This window comes from Orussus abietinus, unplaced genomic scaffold, assembly GCF_000612105.2.
Source record: "Orussus abietinus isolate OABI.00-Male unplaced genomic scaffold, Oabi_2.0 scaffold40, whole genome shotgun sequence".
NCBI lineage: Eukaryota > Metazoa > Arthropoda > Insecta > Hymenoptera > Orussidae > Orussus > Orussus abietinus.
The window spans coordinates 62,454-77,829 of NW_019394244.1; the positions used below are offsets into that span (position 1 = coordinate 62,454).

The 15,376-nt window shown below is 48.0% G+C and overlaps 1 protein-coding gene across 2 annotated transcripts in view; it reads left to right on the forward strand.

Moving 5' to 3' along the window:
- Positions 1–15,308, forward strand: part of LOC105704405 (lachesin) — a 28,770-nt gene extending 13,462 nt beyond the window's left edge. For both annotated transcript variants that reach the window (XM_012433604.2, XM_012433603.2), the window contains exons 3-8: positions 7,404–7,611; positions 9,755–9,913; positions 11,185–11,313; positions 11,485–11,622; positions 12,689–12,838; positions 13,950–15,308. In XM_012433604.2, the coding sequence (XP_012289027.1) occupies positions 7,404–7,611; positions 9,755–9,913; positions 11,185–11,313; positions 11,485–11,622; positions 12,689–12,838; positions 13,950–14,191 (1,026 nt within the window). In that variant the 3' untranslated portion in view covers positions 14,192–15,308. The remainder of the gene's footprint in view (positions 1–7,403; positions 7,612–9,754; positions 9,914–11,184; positions 11,314–11,484; positions 11,623–12,688; positions 12,839–13,949) is intronic.
- Positions 15,309–15,376: the final 68 nt, after the last annotated feature.

Below are 15,376 nucleotides of genomic sequence, written 5' to 3' on the forward strand. Positions count from 1 at the left end.
TCTCATTTCTTTACTCATAGAGTACTTCCAGGGGGACAATTCTTTACGGTTAAAAGTTTCGCACCCTTTACGCATTACTCCCCCGACGGGAGAGGGGTAATTTCACAATTCCATTAGTAAGGTCGGAAATTACTTGCGACCGCGATTCGCGGATGGGGATCTTTACGGGGGTAAGCCTAATTGAAATGGGGTACTCTTTAAATTCTAGGGGAAGAAAACGCCCCTTTGAATCTTCGCGGCTTTGGGGAGACTACTCTCTTCCGATCACTTGAGAAATTATCCGGATTTTCGATCTAGGGAATTTCTTCTTTCGTTTTTTTTTTAACTTTTTTAACGTTTTTTTAGAATCGATAATGAAGAGTTTCAGGATCTAGCTCGAACAATTTGGAATACCGTAGAAATGGAATATTACAGAGTCAGGTGGGAAAATGTGGTAAATACTTTCATCAACGATTGCAAGAGAATGCTGGCTCGTCCTGCGGCTAACGCGGGTTTTTGGAGGAAAAATTTAGTTGCAGCTAAACGTCACAGATGGCGACGTCGGTTCGTCAGAATATAAAGAATCATGAATTCATGGGATTTCGGCAGTTTTACGTCGCTCTTTTTATCATTACTTCCCCGAAATGACATATAGAACCCTTCGGTTCGTATAATTCTCACCGTAGACCGTAAATATAAATGTCGGTAATGGGACGCGCCAGCTTATGTTCCCCCTTGAGAATTGAAATCGGCATTCCCCCCAAAAAGGGTATAGATGCATTTCACTTAATCGACGTCGATTAAATTTCTTAGCGCCTTTCGTATCCTCTTAAGGTGGACGATGCTAGAATGACGTTGTCGCAGGTGAGCGGGAGTCTGTTGGGGGTCTGTCGGTCGCGTCATTTTTCATATCCAGGGCTCGGGAATATCCGCCTACGTCGAGATGCCGACAATGTGCCGCGTTGATTGAATCGTCGAACGTCGGGGAACGACTCTCTTCCTTCCGGGCCATCGGCTTCCGGTTCGGCCTCGCCCCTTCCGGAACGCTTCTATCAAAGTCCCGACCTAGAGGTCAGGACCTACCGTAGGGCCTCCACGTGGGAAAATTTCAAACTAATCGGCACCTCCAATTCGGGGAATACTTTCCCCAACGATTTGACTTCTCGGGTATATACAGGCCGACGCTTCCATATCCTCTTATTTCATTACGATGTTCAGGAATTTTCTTAGAGACCCCCGACCTCGGAAAATGCCCTTCTCCGTTTCTCGGCAAAGAAAGGAAATTGCCGAGAAATCCAAACGTCGTCCTTTATCCCCGTAGACGGTCCAAAGGGTCAGGACGTCGCTTGCATCCTCGGAGGAATAAGAAGGCGAAGGAAATGTGCCTTTTCTCGTTTCGCCCTGAGGAACGGGGGCAATTCGCAGTCGCGTAATAACGGAAGGCCGCGATCGTAAGGACCTTATTGCTCGATAACGGGGAGAGGGCTTTTCTTTGCGCGCCGTCTTATTGCGAGGTCGCGCACCGGAAGTTCGCGGCCCGCCATTGCCCGGTGGCAAAGTGCTCGTCTTTCGAGTCCCTGACATCCGGGATATCGACGGTCCTCGGGTCATTCCCCGGGTCATTCCCCGGCGAACTGGCAGTCAAAAGCCGAGGAGAGGACGACGGGTCGATATCGACGGGACGACGGCTCGTAGCGGGGAATTCGTCCTTATGGTGCGAGGGAAATGTCGGGCTACTACGAGGAAGTGCCCCTACTACGCGAAAAATCCACTCGCGATGGGTACTTGCGAGGGAAGTGTCCGAGTACTATGGGAAAACTCCACTTGCGACTACTACGTTTGATGGGAAAAATTGACTTCTTGAGTATAAAGAGTCATGAATCACGTAAAAGCCTTCGACATAAATATAAATGTCGGTAGTTCCACCTCGAGAATCCAAATCGGCATTCCCCCAAAAAGGGTACAGATGAATTTCACTTTATCGACGTCGATTAAATTTCTTAGCGCCTTTCGTATCCCCTTGATGCATCCACCTAGCTTACACGGAAATGTCCACAGCTCGTTACGAAACGAGAAATGTTTAACAGTTTAGGCGTTCTTTGGGTAAGTCCGAGGCTCGCAGCTACTTTCGAGGAGCAGAAATCCCAGCCGGATGACGGGGGGCGGGGGGCAAACCGCCCCCGTAATCTGGGAAAGTTCCCTGCCTCGATTATAAGTTTCCCAGAGAGAGAAGGGCGAGGACGCAACACTGGAAACCACGGAAAATTAACAAGCCCGAATACCGAGATCATCCAATTTCAGGACCGAGAGTCGAAAGTCTTAACCCAATCTGCGCGTTATCATTTGATAAGACCCCCCGCGGAGACTTCGGCAATTAATCGGCCCCCCCGTTCCGTATTTTCGGTCCATGACGAGTAAATCAACTCTTTTCGTTTTCTCACCTCGAGGGTAGAGATGCGAATCCCTGGACCACCGCAAACCCCGGAAACCTCCCTCCGCGAATTAGTTGATAATTTGTAACCCCTCCGTTTCCCGTTCCTTCGTTCCGGCGCGTTTCGGCGCGTTTCGGCCGCTAGTCTCGGACCCTCTCTCCTTTGGAGCCATCTCTCGCAAGGATCCCGCAGAAACCGGGAAACCGGGAAACTTAACCGCGGTCCTTTTGCGCGAGTAATCGCGGCCGTTCCGCATATACCGTACGTGCGTGATTTCCGCAACCCCCCTTTCCGCAGCTTACGCGCGCTTGATAAGTAGTACACACTTTATTACCCGGCCGCAAAGCCGGATATTTCCGGCCCTCCCCATTGTCCTCGAGGCTCGTTCTCTCCGCATGCGGATACGCAATTAAGTCCCGACTGCCCCACCTTGCGGAAAACCTGCGGCCAAGACGGATCGTTCCGGAGGAGGGAGAGTTTCTGTGAAAATCCTCGGTCAACCTCGACTAGCTGACTAAACCGAGGTTACATCGCGAATCGGGAGACGTCGAGATTTAACGGAAATAAAAATGCATTTAATCGAAGAAATGTTAAATGAAGTGTTAAAAAATACCCCAGAAAGGACGAAAGAGATATTCCAAGCCAATTCAAGGGACAATATAAATTGGCAAAAGATTCCATGAATTTTTATTTCGGCGTCAGAATTCCTGGAAACGGAGGCGGAAAAGAAATCCGCCGTTTCGAGATTTCGCCAGGAAAATCTCGAAGCCGACATGGGGGGAAGCTCTTCGCGACTTCTTCGTTGACATTTGGAGGGGTCTCCCCATTTCATTTTGTCCAAAATGTCAGAGTAACGCGTCTACGTCGAAATGTCATCCTTTGCGTCCTTTCCGCGGAGCGGAAGAAACGCCTTCCTTATCAGGGCCGGATATAAACGCGCCACTTTTTCGTAGAAACCGTTTCTCGCAAAATGCCGGCCCGGTTTACTCGGAAAAGCGATGCCTATCTTCCAGGAGGAGCGAGGGGTTCTGCAATTTGCAGGTGGTAAACCTCCCTAGGTGCATAAGACGAGAGTCGAGGGTGCCAACCCTTTCATCGAGCCGACTCGAGCCGACTCGAGTCGCTAACTAATTCCCCCGAAACCCCTGACGTCACTCGCGTATATAGATAGGGACCCCTTATCCGCCCCATCTACTCTGGGGGTTGTATATTTATCATGGAAAGCATCATTTATTTACGGGTCTTCAAGATAATGGGCTTTCCTGCCGGTGGCGTGTCGGGGGACGACCACTCGATTGCGGCCATATCTCCGGAATTTATGCGAAAGTGTCTTAATACCGCTGGATGTAATTAGGAACAGCGATCGAAATTCCTGGAATATCATCCCGCGACATTTATACCACAACTGTCGATGATACTACATTTTTTTTTCCTCGCATTCATATTTCTGGCCATTAAGGTCAGCCTCGATGCACCTCTAACGGGGTTCCATATATTTCTTTTATTTTCTCCCCGCAGGCTTCGAATTCCTGGATCCTCCAGCCTGAGATAAAGGACCGAATGGGGATCGGCGCTTTGTTGTCGAAATATTTTCAACGATCGAAAACCGAGGATAAAAATGGCCAAATTTTCGGTTCGCTGGCGCCGATTATTCCCGGCAGTTTTCGACCTCGCGAAAAATGTCCCGATTGATATACGATATATACGTCCCAATGACGGGATATTCCCAAGAGTACGCAATCGCGGATTGATGCGTTTTATCCCGCCGACGTGCGTACATACTGCCGGCGAGCGTCGAAATAAAAACGCGCGTCCTGTTTTTGTTTTTTTTTTTCAGTTTTTTTTTTTTTTTCATCCAATGTCTTCATGCGTGACACCTTCCGCTCGGATTAACAAGTTGAAATATTCCCATTTCGAGGGAATGTACATCGAGTACCATCAAGTGCGTGGGAAATATCTAGGAATAATTATTTCCAGGAATTTGAAAGTCTCTCATGGCGATCTCTTGCGCGCGTAATTAATCCTTTGAATACGGAGCCATTTCGACATACGGGCGAAATTCGCCTGACCGTGCAGGCAATATTGGACCGAACGTCGGGCGCCTTTATGCGCTCTCGGTAGCCAAAGGATTAAATTCATTATAGGGAAAAAATGATTCTGGTATTACGCGTTCCGGGACGTTGTACTCCAAGTTTCTCGGAAATCAAGGTTGAGGAAAACAATTAGCGCACTTACTCCGTTTCTATCAACTACTCGATGTACAATTGATCCCCGCTTCCGTGTCGAACGACTATCGCGTGCTTTCCGCTTTATCGCGCTATCCCTCAAAGTGAATTTAACCTCGGAATAATCGTTCCTAGTTTCGATTGCAGGGATTCCTCTCCAGAATTAAAAGAAAAGCGAAAAAAAGGAAAAGAAAAGCCCTCCGCGAGCCATAACCGCCGAAAAGAGACACTAGGGGAATAAAACCAGGAATTTCCTGCTTTTATTCTCTTAAAAGCAGAAAATTCCTGGATTTAAGAGGATAGGTATATAAATCCCGTCTCTTTTTCGGGTAGCGTGAGATAAAGTGAAAATGACCGGATCTTCCCGATGGGCAAAGGACATCGATTTCTCGAAACTCCGAGAATCTCGATCCACGCGATCCGACCGAAACAGGACTCGTTTCCACCGAACGTTTCACGTGAGAACCTTCAATTAGGCTTGATGAGTATTATCGCCCAAGTACGGGGTCGACGGATACACGAAATGTCCGTATATCCAACGTGGGGAACAATCGATGCGTTTCCAAACCACCGACACGCACCGGCTCGATTATTCCTCAGGATTATTCTACGTCGTCTACGTGAACATGCGCCTTGATTATCTCCTCATAACATAACTCAAAAAACCATAAACCCGTCGAACGTTAAGGCGACGTGAAAGCGGCATCGTTCGTTTATAGAAAAAATGAGAAAAAGCGCGCCTGTAAACAAATTAAGAAAAACATGTAAATTTCACGGGGGTCAGGACCTTCCTTATGGCCTCCACCCTCGTTTTGTAAAGTTCGAAGCGATTCGTTAGGGCCCAGTTCGGAGAAGTTCCGAAATTGAGAACTCTTTGTCGCCTTAATGCCACTTAATTTGCATATGGCGGCGTCAAAACGTAATTAAGGGAGTCGAGGCTTAGAGATCTGTCGGGGAAACTTGGGAATGGTCGTTTTACGTATTTAAGGACCGAACGTAAGAGGCACTCGCGGCGCGAGGGGCTCGGAGGTCGTTACAATAATTACTCTCGCAATTAGCGCCGCCACGGATCGCGAACAATTAACAATTAGCTGCTAGCCCCTTGTTTATTAACGCCCGTGCGATCTCGTCGGTTGCGGAAGAGGACCGGTCGTCAGAGAGAGAGAGAAGCTCGCATGTCGAGTTCCTTGGTCGGACGAGGAGGGACAATAATTACGAGGGCGCCCACAGGGAGCTAATTACGCCTCTGTGTGTTACTCGAACTGATTCCGATCGTCGTTCCGATGCGAACTTTGATGATACGGTACGACGCGCACCTCCGGCTCGCGTCTTTGATCCAGAAATTCGACGGCCGGTCGAGATCGAGAGTTTCCAAGAATTTTCTGTCATTTTCCAGGAATCTGACGGCATCCGAACGGCGGCCAGGAAGGGAAAAAAATCCACCGCGAAGTGATCGATGTCCGGTCGACGAACCGGGAAAAACTCGCCTATGGTGCTCTCGGCGGTTGCTCCACTTGCTCTTGTTATTCGCATGCGTGCACTTTTCATCGATATCACTCGTGGAAAGCGGCCGGAAAAACGTTCCATTTTGTTACATCGTAAACACTCGAGTCGCTCGTTCGCAATCCATCGGATAATCGGGTCTCCAGCGGACGCGTCGTTCCTCGTCCCCTAAACCTTAGAATATTTTTATATTCACGCTTATAAACTAACGATCCACCTTTAAACAATTTTACTTCACATCTCTTTCGGTGGACCTCGATTGTGGATTTTCCGGGATTTTCCGGGATTTTTCTTGACGACTCCGCGTCCTCGAAGAAGGAGGATCTTCGTAATTCTCGCGGAGTCGCGACCTCGTTAAAGTTAACCTCAAAATCAACCTCGTCGGAGGGTAAGGAACACTCGTAGCGATTCTTTCCTCCCCCGATCGAGATTTCTTTGTCGGAATCTTGGGAGCTCCTTCGAGACTCGCGTTTCCGCGAGGCGGAATGAAACCCGCGGGCGGAATCGCGTACGGATAATTATCGGCACAAAGACGCGGCTCTTCCGCACGCGTCCGACCCGCTCAATTATTTCCTCCCTTGAGGGACTCGCCTCGCACTTCCCTCCGAAGTCCTCGAACGGAAGGAAGTCGCGAGGCGCAACTTCCTCGCCCTCTTGACAAAGGACGCCGCATCCATTGCGGACTTTTTCTAAGGCGATAAATCCCCGAAACGCCCGTGTAAACGGCGCCTGAAACGGTTTCCTTCAATGGGGAGGAGGACAGAAAGGATTCCGTCGTCGGGTGCATCCTTAACGAGGTGGAGGCGCGTCTCTCCGCCGTCTTCTTCGGGATGGACAATGCGTACGAGCAATCTTTCTTGGGGTATTTCTTTTTCTTTTTAGAATAATGGAACGATGTACGTCATCCCGCGGGACAATTACGCCTTGGTTGAGGATCGTGTCCTCCCCGGGGATTCGTAATTGCGGCGTAAACGGATCGACTGGATTAAGGGAACCTCCGGAGGCGCCGCTAATGTCGACCGCTCTTTTGGGAATCGGATTTCTAAGGATCGCTGATTCTCCTCTTTGGGGATCTTCCCTTGCTCTTCTTTCTTCTCTTTTTCACGAAGAATATTAACGTCCAAACGCTGTTATTAATGACCGATACGGTTTTTAAATATTACAATCGAAACGCGGGTGATAAACGATCGATGCGATTTTTGAATGTTAAAATCGAATCATTAGTGGAATAAGAAAATTGTCCATTCTTTTTCTCGGATTTCAGGTCGCGTGGCTCAGGGTCGACACTCAGACCATCCTCACGATCGCCAGCCACGTGATAACGAAGAACCACCGTATCGCGGTCACCCATAGTGGACATCGCACGTGGTCGTTGCACATACGTGACACCAAAGAGACCGACAGGGGATGGTACATGTGTCAGGTGAACACCGATCCGATGTCCAGCAACGTCGGTTACCTGGAGATCGTCGGTACGGACTCGTTCGATTTTCCTTTCCTTCTGGACGAGAAATGGATTTCGATTTTTGGGGAAAGGGGACGTCTTTCTCATTTCTTTTTCGAGGAGTGATTTTGATAAAACGCGCTTCATAAACGGCGGACTCGATTAAAAAGGATCTCCACCCTCCACCGAGAGGAAGGATGTTTCCCTTGCGAGTTTTCAGCGGAAGTAACCGGAGGAATCGCAAACTCGCGGCAAATATTTGCGAAACAAATCGAGTGTCGAAAGCCACCGAACAAACTTGTCCTGTTATCAGAGGGGGAGCCTTAGAAACTGCTGCCGCGATCGTTATCAGAATTTTCCGCGATTTTCCGGGAGGACGCGCCTCCCCTATCTGGAGTTTCGGGACCTCGGAAATAGATATATTTTTCATACGATCCTTAATAAAAAAAATTAAGTACATTCTGAAATGTATCGATACATTTTTTTGGGGCGAGTTTAAAATCAACGGAGTACTTTAAACGGCAATTACCAAGGGAGGGTCGCGGAAATCCGCGAAGTCCGGCGAGTGTTTCGTCCAGATAGAAAGGGGGGTTTCGCCCCCCCCCCCGGTGAGGCATGCAAATGTATGTAAAGTACGGGGTACACCGGTACCGGCGATTGCACCGTTGGAGGGCTATTAAACACCTTCCTGGCGACGTGCCCTCGACGCTAATAATCCCGAGCAGGGTCCCCGGAGCCGGAGGTGGCGGGGTGTATAAACATAGTTTAACCTAACCGCAACCCCTCGTTAAATTCCCCTTTATCATGCGGCCCCGTCGGTTATGGAGGCGCGAAAATAAGAGATCGCCGATATTATCGGCCTTTTTATTACGGTAAATATTCGGGGCGAAAACCCACCCCCAAGTGATACGAATTTCGCCCATACGTCGAAGTGGCTCCGTGTTCAAAGAGTTAAAGGGTGGGAACCTCTTCGGCGGTTAGGACAGAGCGGGAATTGTCCGCATTGGGGAGAATCGTAAACCATCGCTGCGTGAAATAATAAATCCCGATGCAATTGTTTCCCTCCCCCTTCCTCCCTGTCAATAAATACTATATCTCGCGGATCCACGGCTCTCCTCCCCTTCTTCCCCGTTGTTGCCGCCCTCTCTGCCGCTGTCCCTGCCGCGGTCCCTGTCATGGCACCCTCCCGGATTTCCCACTTTTCTCCCCTTTTCCCTCCTCGGTGGTCTTTGTCGAGATCCAGAGCCGGTGCTCCGAAATGAATTGCCGCGCGGAAATCTGACGGCCGCGCTGCCGTTCGAAATTGCTTTTCGCTTCGACGCCGGTACGTTTAATTCTTTACGAGGGGAGGAACGTTGACACCTCCGGCCGCCCCGAATTTCCAGCTCGATTGGCCCTACGGAGACTTATCGCACCCCGTCAAAATCCTGGACAAGTTTTGCGCGGAAATTCCGGAAATTCCGGAAATTCCGGAAGCCCCGTCGAGGGAGATTACGAAATTTGATTTTGGAGAGGGTCCTTTAACATCTCTTATCGTTTATTTCTATTCTTGGCACGTTTAAGAGGGAATGCATTTTTTTATCGAACGCGATGAATTTTCAATTTCGATAGGGTCCTATCCTAGGCTCCAACAATTTCACTTCTCGGATATACACATAGGCTGACTCTTTAATTCTAGATTTTTATTATCAACACCACGCAAGGTAGCGCAATTTAGTAAAATACATTTTCTCAGGATTTTCCCCGATGTCTCCATATTAAAGTCGCCGCAGCTCCTCGCATGTCCGAAGCCCATTAGCGACTAATGTCTTCTTTAAGAACCCCTTATAATTCCTGGAGTTCCCCGGAAGTTTCACCCCTTCTTTTCATAAGTTGATAAACGCGGCATTCCGGAGATAGTTCCCTAACGAAGAGAAATTTCTTAACTTAGCCCAGATCAGAACCAAACTGGCATCGAGTATATAATATATGTATGAATAAAAAATAGAGTTACGATTAATATACGTATATAGCGCGTTGAACGGTGCCTAGGACGTTCCGGATCGGCGGTCCAAATGGATCGGGATTTTACGGTGCGATGGGCGTTACAAAACCCGGTCGGCCCGATATTTCGGAGGCTGGGGTGCATCGGAATAACCGAGGGCCATTGCGCCCCGTGCATCTCGTTGCAGTGCCCCCGGATATCCTGGACTACCCCACCAGCACGGACATGGTGGTGCGAGAGGGCAGCAACGTGACGCTCCGATGCGCCGCCACCGGCACCCCGGAGCCCACCGTCACCTGGAGGCGCGAAGCCGGGGGCACCATAACCCTTTCCAACTGGCACGAAGGTATGGGGGTCTTCTTTTTCGTAGGTTTAGTCTCCTTCGCGCGTGAACTCGTCCAAATTTCTACGGAGATTACGGATCTTTGTGTTCCTCTAGGGAAGTGGGAAGAAACTTTGCTTAATTATCTTCGACGTCTAATTTATTCATCCCGAAAAATCGGACGGAAAAGGCGAGAGCTCTTTTTGCATTCGTTGCATCGGAAGTGCATCCTGGGGGAGAAAAGTTCTTGAAAAATCCCCGCTGTCTCTGGGTACCCTTTTTTTCCCTGCCGACCGATATCCGATTAATTAAGCGCGGCTCGTTGCCCGGCATTAGCGAATCAAAGGAATATTCCATAATAAAAGCCCTCGGTTTTTTAGCGAAATTCCGGATTCGACTCCTCTTGCGCGGGCAAAAGGGCGAGCCGACTTCCACTCCACATCGGAGCTATAGTCCCCTATATAGTATTTCCGGTTTTAAGAGGATACGAAAGGCGCTAAGAAATTTAATCCACGTCGATAAAGTGAAATTCATCTACACGCTTTTTGGGGGGAATGCCGTTTTCAATTCTCAAGGGGGAACATAAGCTAAACGTGCGCGATATGATAAATTCGATTGATCGGGTAAGAAAAAAATGTACATATTGGCAGATTTCCCGGGGCGAGAAAAATCCCAGGGCTCTCGGCAAATAGGAGAAGCTCGGTGTAACTTATTCATCCTCATCTTCAGCCTGGAGGAATCGCTCGAGAGGATTTGTCGAGTCCCATGGATTTTCGTCGCGCCTCCATTAGGACGAGGCAACGTTAAATATTCCAGGGGTATTCCATCTCTTCGGGTGACACCCTCGACGCGTTTCTTCGACCCTCCACTTCGGCGACCTTCACGGGATTGCTTCTCAACAGGTGTCTCCGAGGTGGAGAACTCGATTCCCGAATCCATTATTCCTCGACGAGTCGAGATTCACCCGATTTTCCCCTCTGGAATGGTCCATGGGGTCCATGGGGTCCAGGGATGTAAATCCCGTCTTCCTAGTCGCGGATCCGACACCCATGGTTGATTAAACTTATCGTCTTCATTGTCCCTTTCATTTCCACGAGGAACCTTGGAAAATCTGTCACTCGCGATATTTAGCAAAGGTTACAAGGAAACACTTGGAAATTATTCTATGCTACTAGGGAGGTTCCTTTTCTCTAAAATTTGTCCAATCCATCGACACGGGCCAAAAAGCTCGAAAAAAATTGGAAAAGATTCTAAACGGTCGAAAATAATAAGACACGCGACTTTTTCTGTCGTAGTGGCGAGCATCGAGGGCCCGGAGCTGGAGATAACACGGGTTACTCGTCTCCACATGGGGCCGTACCTCTGCATCGCGTCCAACGGGGTGCCACCCACCGTCAGCAAGCGAATAGTCCTCATTGTTCAATGTACGTATAATCGAGCGGCTCTCCTCCACCCTGGAGAAGATAATTCCAGCGGACCCGCGTCCGGAAACGCGATGCTTTCCCTCCGTCCGGGTGAATGGCGGGCATTGTCTCCGGGGACAAAGAGAGGACGTAATCGCCGATCGGATAACGATTGGCCACTTCTGTCGACAGTTCCCCCGATGGTCTGGATAGAGAATCAGCTGGTGGGCGCCTTCGAGGGGCAGAGGCTCACCCTGGAGTGCCACACCGAGGCTCATCCCATGCCCATCACCTACTGGACCAGACCCACCAACGAGACCATCGTCAGCGGTCTGAGGCTTTTTTTCACATTTTTCATATCGATATGGATATTGGGTATTAGGAATGATCAGCGGGAACGATGCAAAGACCTTGACAATAAAGTCTTATTTATAATTCGGGGTCGCAAAGAGCGTGGGGAGGAAGCTGTCCAGGGGGAGAACGTTCTAATGGAAATGATTCGACCATCTGGGGCACGCATTATATCTAGGGACTTTGGGTTGACAGTGCTGCAACCGCAACGACAGCCGACAGGAGCGCGTGACATCGGATCGCATTAGCGTCCTCCACGCAAATCGCGAACCCGAGGCAGTAATATGGAATTATAATATATCGCCTCGAAAACGCGAACCAATTGTAGTAATTTCCACCCCGAGCCTCGATATTGCAGGGCTAATCCTGACGGGGGTGGTTCCCCTAGTCTACTTCGACAAGACATCGTGATGCCGTTCCGATTGCATAATTCCAATTTTAATATAATTTTAGGGTGACTTTGGAAAACTACCCCTGGAAGCCCTTTAAGAAAAAAAAGGGGAAAAAAAATTCCCTCCATTGTTATCACTTCGAAACTCTACCTTGGCAATAATATCCCCACGTGGAGTGGTTATATCGCTTTAGGTTTTACGCCCGGCGTAAATTAGTGCATTTCGCTTAAAAGCCGAGGGAGTTCCTATCGGGCTCACTTCGTGTGTACCTTATACTGTGTTTCTCTTATTTTTCCATTTTTATTCCCGTCCTTTGAAGTCGACAAAATTCGACTCGCACTGTGCGCTCAAGTTGGCGTGCTTGAACCTTCGTAAGAGCGATTACCGGTATAAACGAGTTTTATTAAACCCCAGGAAAAGCGCTTACTTATCAGGGGATTAATTTCGATCGTTTCGAGTGTCTCGCCCCGATTTTTTAATACGCGTGCCAGTGGAGGAAGGGGCGAGGAGCCGTTTTTCAAAAGTCCTCCATTTTCTGTGACCGTAGTTTGTGAAAAGAAAAAAATTCATTCCTACGTTGCGGTATTTAAATCTCGAATTTCAAGAGACACACCGGGATCGATTGGTCGTCATCGAATTTTCCATTGTTGCAGATAACAATTACAAGGTCGAGACCATCTCCACGGGATACGAGATCACAATGAAGCTGACCGTACAATCGGTTCGACCTACGGATTTTGGAGCCTTCAAGTGCGTCGCGACGAATTCATTGGGCGAAACGGATGGCAAGATCAAATTATACAGTACGGAGTAAATCTTATTACCTAGTACGCGGAAAGCGTAGTAAAATCTAAACCTGGAGGACTTAATAAAAAAAGAATCAAGACGATTGATTGAAAATTGGCGGAGCTAGAGTGCCCACCGATTTTGAAAATGCAGTTTTACAAAAAAACGCGTTTAAAGTATAAAGGCGTAAAAATTTGTTTGATTTTTTGAAAATTTCAAAGTGGTATAACTCCTTAAAGACGAGGACACAAGGGGAAATTAATTCCCAGGAAAATTCGTTAATTCGTTAATCGATCGCCTAATTAGGGGTTCGAGACGGAAACCAAGGGGGTGGTTAGAAGAAAGACCACTTTGCGGGCTCTGAGACGTCGAGGATTGATTTTTTTTTTTTCATTTTTTTTTTTCACCCCCCGTCGACTGGAGGGAAACACGCGATTTTCTTTATAAATCGAACCCCGACGCGAGAATAATTGCCTGGGGGCTAATTGAACGCTATCGGGGGCGCTAACGAGCGGAAATGTTCTCGATGTCGAGTAAATTTCTCGTCCAAAGGTCTTTATCCTTAATTTTCTGAAATTTGCATTTCGAGAGTTTCTCTTCATTTGGAGGGCTACGGGGCCTGCGAGTGACAAGGGCGCTCTGGTTTTGTCGAAACGTCGCCGAGGGATTCCAATACGTCAAAGCAGGGGCCGAGAGCCAGAGAAAGTCCATATTCATGTCGAACGAAACTATTTTTCCTGAATCTGAAAGCTTTATCAATATTCGCGGTTCGCCATTTCCTATTTCCGAGGGAAGGCACGGACCGTAGCCGCGTCACCTGTGAATCTCTCGAGGGAACTCGATATTCCGGTCGTTACTTCCGGGATTTCTCGTCCGGTGAAATTCACCCCGAGGCGAAATGCGAAAAGAAAGAGGCCTCCTCGAATTTCCCTGGATTTCCCAAAATTTTCCCGCACTCGGATCTTTCCAACCCCGGAATTTCCAGGCCACGGTTCCCGGGAAAAGGAAATTCCCTGTGTATTAAATCGACTCTCGGGACACCCTGAGACGAATTATGGGACCTAGGGGAGGTAATTTCCCTCCGGATGTCGCGATTGGAATTATCCCTAGTATCTTTGATTTTCCCAGGGATCGCTAAACCCCCGACGACGCGTCGACCGACCTCCTGGAGGGACTCGAAGAACTCCTGGAAGAGCGACCACGGACACGAGAAGAAGAGCGCGGGGATGAAGGACGAGGCCATGGCGAAGGGCGAAGAGGTCGACCTGGACTTCCCCTCGGCGACGACCTCGCCGATCTTCCACCAGCATTCGGCGAATCTGGGGATCGTCTTCGCCATGGCGATGCTGCGCGAAAAACTGGCCTCCTAGGTTCCTGGACTATAAAAGAAACAAAAATCCCTGAAACTACCCCCGGGGGACGAACTTCCAAGGGCCATCCAACTTCCTCTTTCTCTTGGAGGAAATTGTCAAAAGGATACACGACAATGTCCGATCGGCTCGTCCGGGTGGTCCTAAGAAAAACCCTATGACGGAAGTTATCCTGGAGATACTTGGGGTGGAGTGAAGCAAAGAGATCAGGTCTTCCGGTTCAGTATCTGGACCGGAAACCAGGTTAAGTGAGGTCAGTGATACTGGCTACTGCACCGGAGTACTCTCGTAGGAATCAACCCTCGCCATTACACCGATCGAGGCGAGGGCGATCCCTCGTGAAACGGGAGAGGATTATTTTTTTTCGCATTTCCTCCCCTGAAGGAGATGATCTCAAAACGTATTTCACGTATATAATACATTAAATAGACGTTCAGTGAGAATTCTTATCGTCGAAATTCAATAAATTCAATTAAAATTAAATCCCACGTTTCAATCATGAATTTAATCTAAGAAATTCAATTTGAAATTTCGCGTTTCATTTCTTCTTTAATGGTCATCTATCTTTTGTTATGTAACAAATAATTTACAACAAAGTATGAGTGATTCCAACTGCTTCCCTGTATGGTTAATAGAAAATGTACAAAGTGTAGATGTTAATAAGACGTACGGGGAAATCGAAGTGATATACGTATATAATACGTTAAATACGTACATAATACGTTAAATAGAGATTAGTGGGAACCTTAGACACTGTTCCAAAGCCTCATAGGGAATATGTACACTGGGAGACATCAATGCCCTCCCATTCTGCATAGGCGATGTCGTATCTGCAGGGGAGGCATTCATGTCCGCCATTGTACCGATAGAATTATTTTCATGTGCTGTAAATATGTAATTGTTACTTCCGAAAGCCCCAATCGCGTTATCATGTAACTGTACAAATAATTAATGTATTATACGTAGATTAAGCCTCAGGGACGTGTAAATATGTTATACAGTGTAAGGATATTAATATATTACCTTTTGCATTAATAAATCACGAGAGAGATTCATGTAAATACATTATGCGTCGTGGTGTAACTGGGCAATAAATGTTAGACAATCGTAACTGTTACTAACAACTACACAATTATTAACGTATCATAATTTACTTTTATCGTCCGTGAAGTTTAACAAACGTGC